This window comes from Parasteatoda tepidariorum, chromosome 2, assembly GCF_982258835.1.
Source record: "Parasteatoda tepidariorum strain Cologne lab strain chromosome 2, Ptep-v5.0, whole genome shotgun sequence".
Lineage (NCBI taxonomy): Eukaryota > Metazoa > Arthropoda > Arachnida > Araneae > Theridiidae > Parasteatoda > Parasteatoda tepidariorum.
The window spans coordinates 25,192,576-25,213,365 of record NC_141756.1 but is presented as its reverse complement, the minus strand read 5'-3'; the positions used below and the strand labels follow the sequence as shown (position 1 = coordinate 25,213,365).

General features: G+C 30.2%; 1 protein-coding gene across 1 annotated transcript in view; it reads right to left on the bottom strand.

Moving 5' to 3' along the window:
* The window catches only part of LOC107447604 (hemicentin-2-like), a 410,317-nt gene that overhangs the window by 58,684 nt on the left and 330,843 nt on the right, over positions 1 to 20,790 (bottom strand). Inside the window, exon 10 of the mRNA XM_071177281.2 lies at positions 17,096 to 17,377. Coding sequence (XP_071033382.1) covers positions 17,096 to 17,377 — 282 coding nt within the window. The remainder of the gene's footprint in view (positions 1 to 17,095; positions 17,378 to 20,790) is intronic.

The window sequence follows — 20,790 nt, the reverse complement described above, 5'->3', positions numbered from 1 at the left end:
TGTATCACCAATTCGAGGAGCAACAGTATCGTTTGAAAGAGGACGGTAATTCTTTTGAAAAATTAACTCCCAACATAGTTCCTGCAATCTCAATTGCTGCTGGCTTTTACTTTACTTTTGTTTTGGCAGTTAGTTAAAAATATTTTAAAGACAGAATTCAAAATACTCAATATTCATTATTGTTGTATACATTTTACTGTAGGTGGGGGGCGCGATGAAAATTATGATTGAAAACTAGGCCGTGAATACTGAAAGGTTGAGAACCGCTGATTTAAAGAATTGTTATACAATAGATTGGAGCGAAAGAAAACAACGTTTTCGATAATTAAAAGGAACTACTTCCTAAAAGCTGCATATAGACTGATATATCACATATGAATTTTTTCAAAATTCTCATGTATCGTCTGATATCTTTCGATATCTATATAATTTTGATATCTTTCGAAAAACTGCAAATATTTTCAAATTTTTCAAATTTTCGAAAACTATCATATAAAAACAAATTACCACTCAAAAGTTGAGTGTTTAATGAAATATTACTTGCGAATTTACTCAGAATTTTTCAGTTATATTTTCACTCTTTGCAGCAGCTGTAAAAATCATAAAATTTTACAAATGAGTACAAAACTATAAAAAGTCAACGAATTTTTAAAAGTTATCGGAAAAAACTAAAACACAATGCAAACGTTGCGTATTTATTAATATATTAGTCAAGAATTGTTTTGATAGTTTTCTGGTTCATTTTCTTCCTTACTCAGTAGCGGACGCTAAAGGTTTTTTTTTAAAATTTTTTAAAGCTTTTTTCATATTAACAATCCCAAACCAGAATTAAACTTGGGACATTTGCTGGAACATTTGCCATGTATAGAATGCCGGATAGACTTGGTGCTGCCTTAGCGGTAGCATTACAACGTGATTTACGGAGGGTGAAAACGAAGAAGAAAATATACATCAAAAAATAAAAGATCAAAAAATAAAGAAGTTCTTCGATCATTGTAGACAGATGCAAAGTACACAAAGGAAGCAAGGAAAACTGAAATTAAATTTGCAAAATTAAGAAGCAGAATAGGAAATCAAACTTCAAGATATTTTCTTTGATGGAGGAAAAAATAAATTGTTAGCCAAGAAGAGTTAAAAGACGGTCGTTTCCATCGCAGATCAAAAATCAAACAATATGTGTATCGATTATTCATGAACTAAGAACTAAGTAACTTCGACACATCTTTCCGTAAACTCCATCAGAGTCAGATATAAAGGAATCTATTTTAAATTTTCTAAAAAGAGAAACTAATGATGCTTCTTCTCAATTTTTAGACCTTATTTGTCTGCTTAAAAGGAATAATTCTAAAAAGATCTGCAATGAGAGACAGGCGAGTTTCACTCAAATGTGCCATTGCTAAGGCATATTATCAATTACTTGGAGTGTCCGAGAAGGAGTCCTTAAGGAATTTTCCGACCAATGAGCAAGAGTTTGTCCAACTGCGAAAACCTTTCGCTAATTAATTTTAACGGATTGAAAAAGATTCATAAGAAATCAGAGAATTTGGTTAAGGGCTTAAAATATATCACGTGACAGCAATAATGCGTAAATACTGGGAAACAAACTATGATTTTATGGTCCTTTAATGAGAAAAAAATCAGGTAAAATTATTCTACTCTATGGCAATAGAATTTTTAATAACAACAATAATAATAATAATCAGATTTTTGGATTCCAGCTGCGTTTTAAATTGCTTTTGGTTGAGTCCACCATTTTATTTGGCTAAAATAGGGATTTCGTCTATTAGAGAACTATCTCATATTAAGCAACTTTCCTTTACATGGTGTTCTGTAGTCTTCACGTTTAAAAATATATTATTACTCTTGTTTGTCTACGGTAAGAACTTTTCCGAGTCTGAGGCCGTCTGCTGCTATGGAAACAAGAATAGCGCATTTCAGAGAGGGCAGATAACACAGTAGACCGAAGAAAAAGATTTCCTTTCTTTCGCCGATCCGAGCCAATAACCTGTCCTAAATAATGATCCCACACCCCTACTTTAAATAGCTATACCTCGTTACCATAGTCACCGCCTCGGGTCCAGATATATGGCTAGGGGAGTTCTTACTTTAGACAAATATAGAATCATTTTTGAAACTGACGAAAAAACATATGTACAAGAGAGGTCAAAATCTAATAATAAAGCAAAGGAAAAGCAAACTCGCTGTCAAAATCGGGAGTATAATTTGTGGGGATATCGGGTTGAAAATTTTCAATTACACTTTATAATAAACTAAAGTAAAAAAAAAGAAAAAAAACTTGAACAAAGCACAATTGAAAGTATAGAGATGAACATACTAGAGTTCAAGTTCTGCAAACAAGAAATTATTAGGATTTAGTTAATGATTTTTCCAGTACTGCAGTTTAGTTAATGATCTTTTTAATATACCACCGTTTTCCAACATTTCGACATTCAATTTAATTTAATCTGTAGCACCCTGGGGTCCCCGTCAACTCCCCTCACACCTGTTTATCATCCCTCTTTCTTTCATCAATTAGTTCAAACTTGTTTCTCTGCCCTGGTTAAACCACTGGTTGAACCACTACTCACGTGTTAGTCTCTTTACTTCTCTATTACCATTTGACGTTTAGAGATTGAGGAAGGCTTTTGTTTATAGAACCGAAACTATAGTATGTCCATTTCTATACTTTAATTTGTACTTTATTCACGTTGTTTTCTTTTGCTTTAATTTACATTGCCCAAAGTATATCCTATCCTTTTTGGAAACTCTATAATATTGAAATTAATTCTTTCATAATAATAGTCTATAAGGTAATAAAATTTAAAGAAAAAGTAAATAAAATGACTGGCTTTTTATTATGTTTGAAACGATCCTCAAATAAAAATTCTCAAAAAAAGAATAACCTTAATAACACGTTTTTGATGTAGATACTGTATATGTTAGCAGTATATTTTTTCTGTATTTCCTGCTGTATGTTATGATAAAGTATATAAGAAATATATCATTGCAAAAAATTTTTCTCTCTCGTTAACTTTGAATAGACTTTAAAGTTACAGTCAACTCAAATAAGGGATCTTGATGATTTTGATTTCACCGAGAAAGCGTAAGTGTACAATTTTTATTTTACTTTCTATAACTTATTTAAAATTTAACTTGGATTCTGAATTTTTTTCAAGAGTTTAGCATAAGCATAGAAATTACTTAAATGTCAACACTTTCGTGAACTATCACAAAAACCTGTTATATTTTAATTTAAAGTTAAAGTTAATTTAAAGTTACAATTTAAGGAAAATAAAAGATACAATGATGTCTTGGATACATGATAAAAGTCATTAAAATCCTTTTAATGACGTGAAATAATTTTTAATAGGCAGTTAAATATACAGCTTTTAAAACCATACTAGCTCAAACAAAATTGAAAAAAAAAAGTATTTTTTTAAATTAAAAAAAATTGTTTTTCAGATTTTTATATAATAATGATTTTTTTGACCAAAATAAGTATAAAATATCTACCTATATTATCTGGTATGATTTTAAGCAATATGTGATACTCCAACCGATTACTGAGTTTCAACTTAATTATCTTGGTTTTACATAGAAGTCGAGTAATCCTGCATTGCAGGTAAAAAAATGTAAATTCAAAAAAATTAATTTAAAGACAAAATTTCGTATAAGTAACTTCAAACAAAGTAAGTAAAATAACAGGCGATTACAGTTGAGACAATTGGTGTGCTATTCTCTGTATTCAGTCAACGAGTCTCTATTTTTGCTACAATTTTAAAAACTTTCGGAATATCCCCTTATATTTGGTATAATATTATTTAGAACAAAGCAGGTTATTAACTATCATGTTTGTTTCAAAAATTGTAAAATTTTGATAAAAAAAACCCCCTCTAGACCCCTTAACAAACCATTAGGTAATTACCAGGAGGCAGCAAAATTTATATTAGTACTTTTTATCACTGAGAAAAATTTTTAATAGGTTATTTTGTTTCTAAAAGGTTAATTCTAAAAAATTACTCCCACTATTTTACTATCCTGCTTACTATTCCAACCAAAACATTTTTCTAATGGTATTCACTAAGCAAAGCTCATTATCGCGTTTAAAAATAGTTATTATTATGGACGCTAATTGAATGCCTTTGTTAAAGCGTAGGAACATTGTTACTTTGTTCAAAAGACTTTTGTTCTCCCATATGAATAGAGTTTACTATTACACTTTATGTTGGCGATCAATAAATTCGGCAACAGCCCTAAAACTACATATTTCCTACGATTTTAGTAGCTCTATCGCGTCCTGGAAAATGACATAGAATGAGTCCCAGTGAATATCTTCATTTTTCGCCAAAAAAAGAACATTTCAATGAAAGTCATTAAGGAACACGCCAAAGGAGTGATAACGCTCATTGATTATCTGCAAAACTGAAAATATTTGAATGAACAAAATAAAAAGAGCCCCAAAGAAAAAAAAAGTTGAAATGGCAAATGAGTTATTCCTTGAGTATAAAGAAAAAAAATCATATTTATCATATTGATTTTACTAGTTCAGTTACAGTTACGCTTCAGGAAAAAAATATTTTGCTTTTTTTTAAAACTCTCGCCAAATGTATGCATTTTATTGAAGAAAAAATTCGATTTCCTCTTTCTCTTAATGATCAGAAACTATGCTCCAATTTAGATACATGGCGTTTTGGCGTAAAAATGAAGAAGAATGCTTTGATAAAATATTCATATCAACAGACCAGGAACGCCTAGGGACCTTTATTGACTCGTATTTGATAGGAGTGAAAAAATGACACGAAATTTGCATAGAGATATTGAGAAAATGGGATCTTATCTTGTGTTGAAGCACGCAGTCTAAGTGATACAAGAAATGACTCGTTTAGGAAAATCTCGCCGATGATATAGACACAGTCTTATTGAAAAACTGTTTATGGAATTCTTCACAAAATTTTCTATAAAAAATACATTTTACAGGTCCTTTAAGAAAATCAATGCGTCCCAAAATTGATTAAAAATACAAATAAAACAAGGGGAAAATACATTTTTAAAGAGAAGAGGAAAATTATTAATAAATAAATTGGCTTTGAAAAATAGTTAAAAATTTTTAAAAAAAATTAATAAAAAGCTGGAAAAACGGAACAAGGAAAAGACATAATCTTGTCCTCAGCTCAATCGATTATATAAAAAAATAGTGCTTTCTGATATAGTATTAATAGCATTGCGAAGCAAAATGCATCAATACAATTGAATTCTCATACAATTGTATTGATATATTTTAATTTGCTTATAAACCACACTTTTTCGCGGATATAATCATCGTTTCACCTGATGACGAGATATCTTTTCCTTATTTTGTTTTTCTGGATTTTTATATTTATTTTTTTTCAAATCGACATTAAAAACATTTTATTTATTAATAATTGTTTATCTCCTCTTTTTAAAGATAATTATACATTTTCCTTGTTTTCTTCGAATATTTTACTTATTTAATGGGTTGCGCTATGTACCTGCAGCTTATGAGCTGTAAGTAAAAATATATATTAGATTATATATTAGATTAGAGCAATTAGATTCTATACACCTGGTAGCATTGGACATATAGGTTCAGAATGTAATCCTGGTGAATGACATTCCATATGGCTTCGACCTGACTTCGAAGTTCAGTCTTACTGTGTGCCCTACCAGCTGTACACGCGAGTTTCCGACAGGTGAAATCACAGACTAGTTCAATAGGCGACATACCCAACCCAATGAGCAGGCCATGGAAGATGCGAAACCTGATGCACGTCAAAGAAGGCTTGCGTAGACCTAGAGATATGAACACGGTCAGTATCATGCTGAATTGCAATTCTCAGAATGCATAGAAGAACAAAGAGTATCTCTGGCTCCACAATTTCCCTCCTGTCACAGTGAAAGTGGAACCTCTCACATTCTTTGATGCTATGCCTTTTCTTCAGTATGGCTCTGAATAAGATCCTGAGGGAACAGACTAATACTACTGGAGCAGATTTTCCACTCTCTAATATCTGTAGCGTCCTCTGTTTTGCATATTACAGCAAGATTCGTCGGATAAAACAACTTGTTGCAACAAGACACGCCATTCATTATGTTGCTGAGTCAATTGAAGTCGGAGGGTCCTGTGTTGGAGGAATCATGCTTAGGAAGGACAGAGGAATCATGCTTAGAGAAACCCTTGTAAACCTTGATTTCTACAGCAGACGGAAAAGAATCGTGGAGCTAGACAGCAAAACATATGTGCCCGTGATTCAACGTTGTGCTAAACACACGAGAATGACCTGCACGGTCAGTCAGATTGCCTGTCATTCCTTGCTATTTGCGTACCCCACTACCACGTTTTCACCTTATTTGTTTCTTCTGTGTACAATTCTTTCTAACACGCATCACGGTTGTGGCATTGCACAGCGTAGATGCTGACAATTTACCGATACAAAATTGAATTCTTTGGTATACCAACTATGCGGCCTCACAAGAAAGTAGTTAATTATTGATATAACACTAAACGCTTTTCACGAGTCATATTAAACGTTTACCGCAGACAGAAAACAAAAAAACTGATTTCAACGCATCTTTACTATAGCTTATATTCTTGAAGCAAGCGGTTGATAGGGAACATGTTCTCGTTTACTTCGCAATCACTTCGCAATTAGCAATCACTTGCATGTGTTACCACAGTTTACATTTCATGTAAGTTTGATTCGATTTGCAGAGAGGAATAGAAAAGCTATTGACATAACAATGAAATTGCAATTCATTAATTTAATATTAAATTGTCATGGACCAATGAATATTACCATTTCCCTTCAAAGCAATTTCTAATTCTGCAAAATTTCAAAATAACTGATAAGTAACTAGTATTAGCCGTCTCAATTTTAAAATTGAGCTTTTTAAATAATAAAATATTATATATTACTGCCAATCATGTGCGCATAGAAAGTTTTCGTCTAACCACAAGTCTTGATGTACAAGACCAACAAATCACTAAAAAGTTAATCAACAAAATCATTGAAAAGTTACGCAGATCAATGAAATGTTTTTAGCTATGCCTAACAATAAAATAGTTTCAGTTATATATCACAGATCGTTTAAATTTTCTTTAAACAAAGTATTCCTTAAATTTAAATTTATTATAAATCGTCTAACATTGTGAGTTACAACCAATCATATGCATGTAGCAAATTTTCAGCTTACCAGACTGGTGAGCCACAACCCCTGGCACATCAGACGATTTAATATCATTTTCTTCTAGTTCCAATCTAGAAACTATTAGAAGGGTAATATAGATAAAGAATTACTTCTGGTGTTGACCTTTTCCCATGAAATATCTCCAGTTATAATGAATCGCCGATCCATTATTGTTTAAACAAACCCGTCCTCAAGTGGCAAACTATAAGGCTTTTCGACTCACCAAATGTCACCTGACAACTAACAAAAGGACATATCCTTCTAAGAATACTTAAGTCCTTCTCCTGAATTCAACAAACCACTCCTTCCATCCTTGAGGGTCTTTGGACTTAATGGCGATTCCGTGAATCCCAGAAGGTTCTGCTTAATTATGGTGATGGAATTGCATCTTGGGACATGGTAATGCTGAACCCTCCGCCCCACGTAGTGCTAAGTTCAAAATAAGCGATTTTCTGCGTAATGAGAGCTTGGCTGTCTTGGCACCTTGGCATCGTTACTAGTGCCATCTTGACTGGGCTATTAGTAAACGGGTAAATACGGCAGATAATGAGCGTAATTCCCAGGGGGGTACTCTAAGAGGAGAAGATATATTTCGAAATGGTAAGTAAAGGGTACAGTTCGTTTTCGAAATTCAAATGTGAAATCGGAATGTACCACGCAACAAATTGATTTGTAAAAGATTGTGCGAGCTATTTGAGCCGCTCGATATTTATACTCTTACCATCGAAGTTTGTGCAATGCATTGCTGGTGACGAAAATATGCTCGCTGCTCTAATGTGGAATTCAGAATATAATGAGTTTTGTTTTGGGTTCATTAGTTAAAAGTAGCCAGAGCAGTATGTAAAAACTCCAATGATTTTCTTAAAATTAACTGTAAGCATACTTCATGAGATAATGATCAAAATAAATATAATTAGAAATACCTTTTTCTTAATTAAAGGTGGCAGGTTTGAATCATAAAATGAAGAACAAATGATTTCCTTTTAAATCAATAACTATTTAGGCGTCCGAATAGCTTTTTTCAGATACTTCAACAATTCTGAGCCGATTCGCGTCACATTTACTGTTCACAATGTGAAAAATTCTGAATCATATTGGGATAAAAAGTACTGGTACTTTTTACCGGAACATGTTACGGGACAAAAATCTGATATACCGTAATTTTCAAAGTAATAATTACCGTAAAATTACTGAATTACTCCAAGTAAATAAATATTTCTGTAAAAATTGCGATGCAATATTTTAAGGCAAAAATGGATTTTACAGAGAATTTTACACCCAAACTGCCGGTACTTCATATCGAAATTTGACCTAAAATTATTGAAGGCGTGGGGAGTCATCGCTGCCATATAAGTCATCACGGCCTGCCTGTGACCATTGGTTCTCTCTTTACAGAGCCCAGACAGGGTATTCAATTGGGTTGAAATATAGATAAGATTGAATTTCCTATTGGATTTCAAAGAAACTGAAGTTATCAATGTAACAATTTATAATAAATTGCACATGGTTCTTTTTCTTTTGTCTCTTTAGTTTAAAAGCTAAAATTTTTTAACTTTTTTATTTATTTGAAAATGAGTTTCAGTGAGAGTCCATAACACGTGTTGAATAAATATTTCTCTTTGGTACTTTAAGTTAAGCAAGCTCAGGTAAAATCAGCATCAGCAGCTTAAGCAAAATCATTTTTTTATGACATACGAGGATGGTGCTAATGAATAAGTATTTAAAAAGCTGTGAAAACAAAAATTCACTCATTTGAAACACGTTAAATAATGTTAAGTCAATAGGTATCTAAAACTTTTAAATTGGGGTTGAAATTTAAGTGGCAGTCTAAATTGCATGAATGAAGTAAATATAGATTATAACTGAAGCTAGAATTATTTCCGATGCTGAATAATTCATTGTTGGGAACTACTTGTGCGGCACAGAATTTGCTTTCTATCATCCCATCAGATTATCAACGAATTGAGTTAGAATCCACCAAGAGTCTAAAAGAAAACTAGAGGAATTTCTAGTTGATTCCATATTTAATACCTGATTTTTCACGAAATATACAGAGGTATTTAATTCATGTGATGGTGCATAAAAAAAACTTGTTCTTTGCCTACATAAAATATAAGGGAATCTTATCATAGTTGGCATAACATATAGATCTTATTGTATGATACCTTTAGATTTTAGATAATACCTATAGATTTTATTAGAGCCTTTAGATTGTGGCAAATTTTGTTTTTGAAAGAAGAAAAGTTATTCATTAAACGCAAAAATAGGCGTTTGCGAGCAGTGCAGTGAGCAGGAGTCACTGTCCACCAGTTTAATTAAGTTAATAAAAAAACATTTCAAATAAATTCAATCTTATGGCTATATCACACGAGAGAACCAATCAGAGAGAGAATCATGAACCAATCAGATCGTTTGCTTTTTATGACGTTTCAATTTTATGTGATGACATATACAAATGTAAATAAAAATGGCGGCGACGTTAGGAAGAGGATGATCGGATGAAATTTTTTTATAGATGAGACGGAACAAGTTTTTAGTTTAATAATAACATTTCCTTTAAAATGAAAGCATTAAAAATACTTTCGCACTATGAGATGACCATCTCAATGCAGTTGATGTACTACCATAACAGGAACCTGCACACGATTTTAGTATCGGTAAGTATAGTACATTATTTTTGCGATAAATTTTCTTTTAAAATATTTATTTATTTTAAGCTAATAAAATTAAAACTTATTATAATTTGTTCCGATCAAAGTTTTAATTACTTTAAATAGAAATAATTTCTATTTTTATATATGTAAAGAATTATACTGGCGAAAAGCTTTACTTTGAAATATTCGCCAAGCAACTCGCCAAACTTTGTTTCAGTATTATAACATAAAATATAATAATGATTATATTTCTTTATTTTTAAATTTTAATCTTTGTTTCTGTTGATTGTAAAAGCATGTGTCCGATTATTTGAAAGTTTTATAATTATTAGTGAAATAATTATTTTATTCTTCCCTAAGAATTCTTTTAATTTTTGAAAATCTCATTTTAAAACAAGTTAGAAAATATGTGTGGTAAATATTTAAATTGTTTCTCCCAAAGTTACCTCATTTTCCAGTAATTATTGAAAAGTATTGCAAGAAAGGTAGTATATTATATATAAAAAGTAATTATTAAAAATGCAAATTCCCAATCTCCTTGTCTGTTTCTACATTCATCCCTTCTATTTTTTTTTTTTTTTTGTGTATGATGATTTGCATAATATTTTGTTTATAATTATTCAAAGTTAACTAATGATACTTTACTTTTTATTTATACTTCACATTTATCTCTTGATACTTAGCTTTTCTATAATGACAGTAAGTATGTAAGTGTACCTTACTAATTTTTCAATATACTTACATTTTTAAGAGTCTTCGTTTATAAATACAATTTATTTTTCTTGAAACAAATTTCAATCCAAACATAAGAACTACAAAACTAAACACACCTGCCATCTTTCATTAGTGTATAGAATAATCTTAGAACTATAATCAAAATATCTGTCAAACTTAAAATAAGTTTAAAAGGGATACCTAAGGACTTAAATGATTTCAAATTAATGCTTAAATGATTTTAAATTAATCTTCCTTATTCTAATAATGTGTTGGTAAAATTTTATCATGAAAGTGATTTCTTTCTTTTATTTCAGATATTTCGTATAATCCTGTAAGGTTTATCTGGTAAAGAAGGAAAGAGATGTAATACTGTTTTTATGGAAGAAATTAAAAAATAAGAAATAAAAATGAATAATGTTCTAAATGTTTCACTTGACAATAAATGTTTTATTTTTTAAATTGATTCTTGTATTATTTAAAATGCAAAACAAAACACGTAAAGGGCTATAACAAAATAATATGATACATTAAAAGTATGTTCTTAATAAAATATTGTTTTTTTTTATAGTTATAAATAAATTTTAATTTATATACTGTATATTACAATAAATTTGTCCCAAAATAAATCCTATAATTTTTAATTAAATTATCTTATACCAATAATGAATGATATAAATTTTACAATAATAAAATGTAAGTATGACATTGAAAATCCTCTTATATTTAAAAAGCAATTTTACTGAGAAAGTGGAAAAAATAATTTTCATAAAAGTGATATTCCTGATATGCAATGTGTAAATGAATAAAATTGATGATCCCTTCATGTAATGTAAATTAATTTGATGAAAATAAAATTCTGAGACATTGTAGTATAGACAAGTCTGATTATTATGTATTTTTTAGACTGAATTTAAAAAATAGAATTGATTTGATAGATCTAATAGTTTTGATGTTATAAATATTTTATGAGTGAAAGGTAATTCAAAAATTTATATTTCATACATTAAACCATCATTTCTTCTACAGAATTATTTCAAAGGACTATGTTTTTGAATTAAGCTTAAAAAATAAATTTGAAGAAATGCCTTACTTGATTAGATAGCAATGTCAGTTGCATAAAGTGGTATAAGTCATAAAATTGTCCTTTCTACACATTAAACTTTTTATAAATTTTCGAATTGTTAAACTATTAAATCAGACAGCTTGTTTTTATTCTCATTCGATTTAGTGTTTACATAGATAATGATACCGCACTTGCCTAGCTAGCATGTTACATAGTAAATATATATAAATAAACTATGCTTTTACAGGGTGCGGAGCCAAATCTTTCAACAAAAAATAAGCAACTTTTAAGAACATTTTAGGCACTCAAAAAATATTTTAAAGCTCTAGGTAAATTGACAAAATGCAAAATAATTCTGAGACTTTACATGATCATGATAAAATAACTAGAATTTGACAAAGAACTGTTTTCTTGATTATATTAGCCATTAAAAAAATGATCAAGAGATTTTTCGGTTCGATTTCAGAGGGTGGAAAATAAAGCCTGAAATTGAGAATATCTTGCAAAATACAGCATGAGAGAGCAAGAATCTCACCGAACCCAGCTCACTAGACGCACATGCGGACTCGCAAGTATTTCACCAAACCTGTAAAATGATTGGCGTTTTCATACGCTATGGACTGACGGTACGCTGAAATTGATCATGGTTGAATGAATTCTGCTGTTGTTGTTAATTTACGTCGCACTAGAGCTGCACAATGGGCTATTGGCGACGGTCTGGGAAACATCCCGGAGGATGATCCGAAGACATGCCATCACAATTTTGATCCTCTGCGGAGGGGATGGCACCCCCGCCTCGGTAGCCCGACGACCTGCGAGCGAAGTTGAGCACTTTGCGGTAGCACAGTTTAACGAGGACCCATACCGCACACCCTCGGTCCCTACGCAGACTGATCCAAGTGGTCACCCACCCGCACACTGACCATAGCCAAAGATGCTTGACTTCGGTGATCTGCTGGGAACCGTGTCTTAACGATCAGTCCAGTGCGGGACGAATGAATTCTGAAAACGTGAAATAGAAAAATGTGAAAAGTACGTTTTTACATAATATGTGGCGAAAATCGACATTCCTTTTCATAAATCTCTTTTTCGAAAAAGGAAAATAAGGCACTTTCTAAAAACACTTATTAAGAAAAGCACCTTTAAGGGCCTTTAAAAAATGAAAATCAAAAATAAGCACCTTTAAGCACTTTTTAAAAACGCTACGCACCATGTTTTATACCTTAGTCACTCAAATCAAGATAAAAAAAATCGTCAAAATTCTAGATAGTATTTAAGTCTATCCCCCTTTCACCCCCTTATCCTTTTAGGGACACAACATGAAATTCATTGATATCTTAATATCATTTTATATTATGAGGTAGAAATCATAATCCTTTTTATACTATGCTACTTCACTTAAAAAGCACTTTTTAAAAATGCTACGCACCATGTTTTATACATTAGTCACTCAAATCAACGTAAAAAAATCGTCAAAATTCTAGATAGTATTTAAGTCCATCCCCCTTTCACCCCCTTATCTTTTTAGGGACGCAGCATGAAATTCAATGATATCTTAATATTATCTCATATTATGAGGTAGAAATCATAATCCTTTTTATACTATGCTACTTCACTAATGGGGAAATAAAGTTTTCAGAATTTTAATTTCCTGCTGAAGAAAAGACTTAACACAAATACAAATGTAAAAAATTAAATCAAAATCAATCAATATTCTACAGCATCTTTACGAACATCGTTGAGAAACTATGATATAATAGAATCATATGATAAAATTAAATATGAGCCAAAAGTAAAGATAAATAACAAAATATGGTAACCCAATTTCATGCAACCGTTCAGGCAATTAAGCAACCCTTTCGGCAACTCCGAACGGAGGAATTTCACTTACAGTTGCACTTACACTTGCAGTTACACTTGCAGTTGCACATATTTTTCTCTCGTGTGATAGAGGCATTATGCTACCAATGAAATTTGCATCATAGTGTTGTGATGTCTTAGTTTTAAATTCTGGGGTTTTATTTTATTCCGGGTTTTAGCTTTTTAATAAATGTTCATTATTAAAAAAATAAGTAACTTGAAAATGTACAAGTTTTAGTTTTTTTAATAAATTTCTATTATTATTCTTATAGCATTTATTAGTATAGTAAAATAAAACCTGTTCTACTGCTTAGATAAAACATCGTGCTATTTTTTTAAGTTCCAAACGTTGCTAGTCACAGAATTACCATCCAAGAAAAGAACGGAATTGCACACTGAGAAAAAAGTATCGCCAAAACTACTAAAATATTAAAACATACATCGCTTTTCTGTCTCTATGGAAAAAATGCCAAAAATATCTGCAAGTCTTACCGAAGTGCCTTAGTAATGATTTTGGTAAAATTAATAAGAAAGTATGGTTTTGTAATATCTGATAAAATTTAATAATTTTATCATGATACATGAGAGCATGACTTAAAAGCCATATATTCGGTTTTTCAGTTTTGTATCTTTTACTAAATGTGTGGTAATAAAAATTATAGTATTGAAGAACATATAATTTCTTGTAAACAATAATCGTAACTAACTGAAAAACTACTAAATGAATAATTTAAATACCGTATATTTTGCTTTTATTAACCAGAATTATGTTTTTATTAACCAGAAATGTCATGCACTTCGATAATTTTACCAGAATTGAAAGTCAATATACGGACTTTTTACATTTTGGTTGATCTAAACGTTATAGGAGTACCTATTTTAGATGCCATTGCTTTTTAATGCTTAGATAACAGATTAGATTACTGATAAAAAAATATTCGAACTTTTTTAAAAAGAAGTTGCTTTGATTACCATTTGTTATAGTAATTAAAATGAATGAACGACCTTTCAAAGCGATCCAGCATGGATACAATATTCAAATAATTTTTCCACTAAATTTCACCATTATATGAAGCATGCACAAAAACTGTAACAAATTAGGCAATTTATTTCAAAAGGAAGAAAAAAAAAGCACTAAGAATATAAGATATTTGTCTTCTCTGGTCAGTATATCATGCCGGGACAACAACAGCTTCCATTAATTTGATTTCGCTAGATGCACCCCTTCTAGCTTTACCTCAGCTGAAGTAAAGCAATAAATCTTCTCTCTTTCGCTTTATTCCCTTTTCCTTTTATGTGAATAAGACTTCGGATTTATTGTGTTGATCTAATGGAATGATCGATTCCTGATGAGTCGCGATCGAGCATAATTCACCCTCTGTAATTCCGACGGACGGATCTTTCCAATTAAATCGGATCCTTGGCGACCAGAGGAAAACGAGTCAATAAAGATAGCATACAACAAAGAAAAAAACAACATAATTGTTAATGAGATAATTATTATCTCTATGTTTGGAGATTTTTCTTGAAGGAGTTTTGATATCTACAATAAATTAACTGTTTGTACTATCTTATTAATATTTTTCGAAGTGAAAATTTGTTCAGAGTGATAGTCTAAGTCCCAGAAAATAATTAGTAATTATGTTTTCTGATAATTATCGGTAAGTAATGCATCAAAAAACTAAATAAAAACACTATATTGGATATAATTTATTTTGAATATTGCATACTAAATGATTTTAGTTCAATTATATGAAGCATATATTTCTTTCACCATACTTATTAGCAATAGGAGTTAATTGGAAAAATTTTACATAATTACCTGCTTGTTTATTAAATTATTAGGCGATGTCACCCCCTGATTAACTATAACCGATGTGTTAAACTATCTAAGAATTAGAAAGACATTAAGATGTTAATGATCGGATCAACTCTAATATGATGGCAAAAAATACTCTCTCAAGATGTTGTAAATTAAGTGCAAATTATGCTGCACCAAAACTAGTAAGCCATTTCAATTATTGTACTAAATATAATTAATTCGATATTAATCTGGCATGGCTATAACAATTATAATTGAAACCAAATATATTATTGATTTAATTGCTTAAAAAAAGGCAAGTTATGAATGTAGGAATTATCAAAATATTTAGTAATTTATGCATTATTTCAGTATTCAATGCTTTTCTGAATCTGGTGTTGCTTATTGTTCTTATTTTATAGTTATAAAAGTATTTTGTAGGTATTTTTAATTAATTTTCCTTGTGTTAAAAATTTCCCATTTCGTACTTGAAGCTAAATATACCTGAAAGTTTTATAACTTATTTTCGGACTGATGCTTTATGGTAATACATCTCAAAATAAATCCTTATTAAGTGCAAATTTCTATGTATCCACTTTTTCACCCATTTATAAACATAGGGATAAAACTCCAAATGATTTCTAGCACCACTATAAATTAAATAACAAATATTTCTAAACCAAACGCACAAAGGGCTTGGAGAATATTTTTAATAATTCATAATGTATACTAGAATGTTGACCGTTACTGTTACCTATTTATAAGGATCTAGCGCCATGTAGGTTTGGTTCGTGAATCCATATGCCTTCATAAAATCAGACTCCAAAACAGGATGTGAGTAAAAATCTCCCAATGCATACTAACTATCAAGGATACGATCGAGAGGATCCAGATAACCTCTGAACTTTTCACAAGTTGAGCAGACTTTAACATCGTATTTACACGAGAATTGAAAACATGTGTCTGAAAGCAGTCCTCCAATGTGACAAGCATGTAAAAAGGCTTGTAAATTTTTCACCATACTTGATATTGAGATTTCCCCCTTGCAAGCATGAGCGAAAAATAACCACGTGACAGAAAGAACCAATCATAATCATTACGTGTCTGAATTCCGGCCTGATTCAAAGTTATCTTCGCCCAGCAATGCTTGCCAGAAAGAAGGCTAGAAGATTTGGAAGTGACGTCACGACGTTTGTTCGCCATGTAACGTCATGAGCCTGAAGTTAGGCCTCTTGAAAATGGGGAGTTATTACTAAAATTGAAGATAGTGCAGAACAAATGATCAATGAAGTGTCGAGAGGTATTCGTTCAAGAAGAGCTGCGTCTCAAAACTAAAAGTCAATACTCAGGTAGATTCGACGATACCAAAATTGGATAAAGAAAGGTTCAAAATAAGTTCCACACTGTAGTACTAAAGAACTATACAATTTCTGATTCGTGTGGTGAAAATGGGGAGAAATCCTCGTGAAAAATGGGAAATTGCAGCCAGATTTAAAGATCATGCAGTTTAACTGTTCAATAAAGGGTGAAGGGGTAGCCGTTTTGACATGACCTGTATCTTTTAAACTAAAAGTAAACATCAGGGTATATTCGACTATACCTAAGAGGAAGAGGAGGGGACATAAGAAGAAGGGATGTCAAATACGTTCCATACTTTTGTGGTAAATTGCTATAAAATTTTTGATTTGTGTGGTTGAATTTCTCTCTTAAGGTACACAGCAAAACGAAAACTAACTTTTATAGCAAGCTTGCTTTGTGAAGTCATAATGAGAAGAAGTTTTGAGCTGCACTCACCAGGTAGAGATGTAAGTTGAAGCTTACAAGGATCAGATGGGCCCATGGAGTTGGTGCTCACGCAGGAGTACCTAGCTAGATTCTCGTTGTGGTCTTCATTGCTGAGAACCAGGGTACTTTCATGCCTGCCGTTCCTATGCATTGCGTCTCTCATGCCATTTAGTGATACATTGTCCTTGAACCAACTGAAGTTCGTCACAGCGGGGTAGGCTACGGAATGACAAATGAGAACTATTTGTCGTTGGTCGTTGTAATCCTTCCTGATGCTGCATTCCGGTCTATCTGCAAAAAGAGAAAATTTCATCATTGTTTTTGATATCATTCTCTGTAACCGTTATGAAAGTAGTCAAATTATTATTATCCTTTTTTACCTTAGTTGAAACAACGAAACATTTATATAATAATTAAATATATATGTGGGTATCGCAATGGTAAATCACCAGATTTAGCATTAGAAAAATAATTTTTTTTACTGAATTATTAACATTTATATGTAAAATTACATTCTAAAATAGTGTTATCGATTTATAAGACTTTCATCGTGCATTTTTGTAGCACATCTTTTGAATTTATGAAACACTCTGAACAACAATATTTTTAAAGCTACTGTTGTTCCCTCTTAATATGGAGCTAAGCTGAACCAAGTTGTCTATCACTTGCCTATCCGATACTATAGTTCATCTTATTCTTTTGAGCCCACCGGGACATGTATGTCCCGGACACTAATGGGACATATGTGTCCCATCTAAAAAACATGGCGGGACACATATCCCAGCTTCTCCGATTTTCCAGATAGTTATTTTTTTATTCCGGCAGAATATTGTTGCTTTTACCTTACTTGATCTATTAAAGTTTTAATTTATCTTTTTATTGTAAAAGAAAAAAACTCGTTATTTAATAGCTCAACGTTAAACTGAATTTCTGATAGTGTTAGAGCAATTGTGAGATAAGTGAATTAAGTTTATTTCGAAGCAGGCATAAGTCAGAAGTTTTTAAAGTTAAATGTTTGACTGAATTTACAAATATTCGAGATGACTATCCAATATCAGTGATATTTTTAATATAATAATTTGATTTTAACCATAAAAATGCAATAATGATTATTAAATATATATATATATAAATAAACGAGTTTTAGCTTTAAATGAACTTATTCCATTCTTAAAAATAGAGGCCAATTTCTAAAAGCCATGATATTTTAATAACTCATATTATTTTTTTTAGAGTCACAAGTTTTATCAAAATTTATTTAGATCATCACACATTTTAAAATGAGGTAGATTGCTTCAAATCAGCCCATGTAAAACGATCAATTCGTCGATTGGAAAAAAATAAACTTGACTTTCATAAGAATTTAATAACAGGACTATGAATAAAATAATTATCAAATAAAAAAAATGTATAATCATTAGCGTAAAAAATGAATTAGTCTTGAGGACTACTTTTAAAAAATCTAATTTTTTGAAAATTTCATGTTAACGTTTTTTAACTATTTTCAGTAAATGCTTGATAAAAAAAAATTCTTACTAACGGTACGTAAGGTAATATTGAAAGAAATATTGAATGAAATTTAATATTTTAATATTTTAAAATTTTAATATTTGAAAATAAAAATAAATTTAACTAAGAAGTCAAATTAAGGTAAATAAAATCACAGTACTCTTAATTTTAAAGTAAACAATTTTTAAGCAGTTTTATACTTTGCAAACTGGAATATTTCTTTTTAAGATAATTAAATGTGACAGGCTTCTTTAAAAAATAAATTGCATCCTCTTAATGAAGTTTAATTATTTATCAAAGGATCCTTCATTTTAAATTATCAGAATTAAGTAGAAAATTGTAATATTTTTTACAAAATTTTATCAATTAAAAAGCGAAAAATAATTAATAATTGAAAACTTAAATTAAGGCCAATAAAATAAACATACCCTTAATTTTAAAGTGTGATACCTTTCAAATAATACTACACATTTCAAAGTTCAAATATTTATTTTTTCGATGATTAAATGTGCCAGGCATCATTAAAAAATAAACGGTATCCTCTTAATTCAATTTAACTTTTTATCAATGGATCCTTCATTTCCATTTATCAGAATTAAGAAGAAAATTGTATTTTTTTAAAGAATATTTTATCAATTAATAAACGCAAAACACTTAAAGATCATCCCATTATAAGGATTGCTATAGGAGGTAAATGGAATAAAATTATCTTACAGGAAGAAAGGGGAGATGGAGATGTTTGATCAGGATTAGAGAATTAGAGAATATCTCTTTACTAAAGAGAGAATAAAAATACAGTTCCCATTTTCTATTATGCTCGGTCTAGTATAATAGGATTCTTGGAGGTATTAAAACCATGAGAGTATCTTCCAAATCAATTAAATAAATATCCTAAAAAGAGTACTTTAAAAGCTTCTTCCCTCCTTGGTCAATATATCGATATTTATACTGGGGAAAATGAGGAGACGCTGAAAGGGGAAATGGATTTTAGAAGTAAAATATTATTTGAGAGCGTAGGGATTTTTAAAATCCTTCCGATCAAAAGTGATTTCAACATCGCTTCTTGTTTATGTTTGAGGGAAATTCAAGACGCGTTCAATCGATTTATAAAAAAAAAAATAGTGTTTTGAGTGAAAAAAGTATGGAATTCATAAAAAATAAGTCAAGATAAATAAACTATGGTGTAAAAATGTGGTTAGTTTTTTCTTTAAATTTAGAAATAAAGTCCACAGTTAAGCATCGCTTTCTAGCTTCCATTTTAATTTTTTTCAAAATTAAAAATGAATCTTGAGTATATTTTATTTAATAAAGCTTTCATATTTCACAGATAAGTTAATAAGTTTATGAAGATTATTCAGTACTTCAGCAATAAAATGTAATTCCCATTTAATTTTTTTTTAATTTAGAAGTAAATTCACAGTTAAGCATCTTTTTATATTAGCCATTTAAATTTTTAAATTAAAAATGAAACATGATTATTTTTTATGGAATAAAGCTATCATATTTAACAGATAAGTTAACTTTATTCATCATTTCAGAAATAAAAAGTATTTCACGTTGTACGTTTTTTTTTTAATTTAGAAATAAAATATACAGTTAAGCGTCTCGATATAATTGCTCTATTAAAATTTTTTAAATCAAAAATGAAACATGATTATTTTTATGCATAAAACTTTCATGTTTTATAGATAAGTTAATTTTATATTTGTAAAGATTATTCAGTACTTCAGCGATAAAAAGTATTTCACGTTTTATATTTTTTTTTCAATTCAGAAATACAATTCACTGTTAAGCATCTCTCTAAAATGTAATTTTAAATCTTATTGATGAAGGGGAAATAATGATAATTCCGAAAGAAGGAGAAGAGTAACATACCAAATCTCGTAGTACTTAAATGTTTCATTGTTTTAAATGTTAAATTTTTCCAATCATACATTTTTGCAAATATATACTTCTTATTTATTTAACATTTTATCATAAAAATTTGAGAAAACATAGCCAAAAACGAGAATATTTGAATAAAAACATTTCTTGAGAGCCAAAAAATCCAAATCAAACTTTCATTTTTTATTACTTAGAAAGCAGTTTGAAATCTAAATTAATTCAAACAGAATTTTAATAAAGATGTAATCTATTAGTTCATAAAAAAGTCCCAGTTTTCTTAATGGTACTTGCTTTATGTGAATTAAGAAACC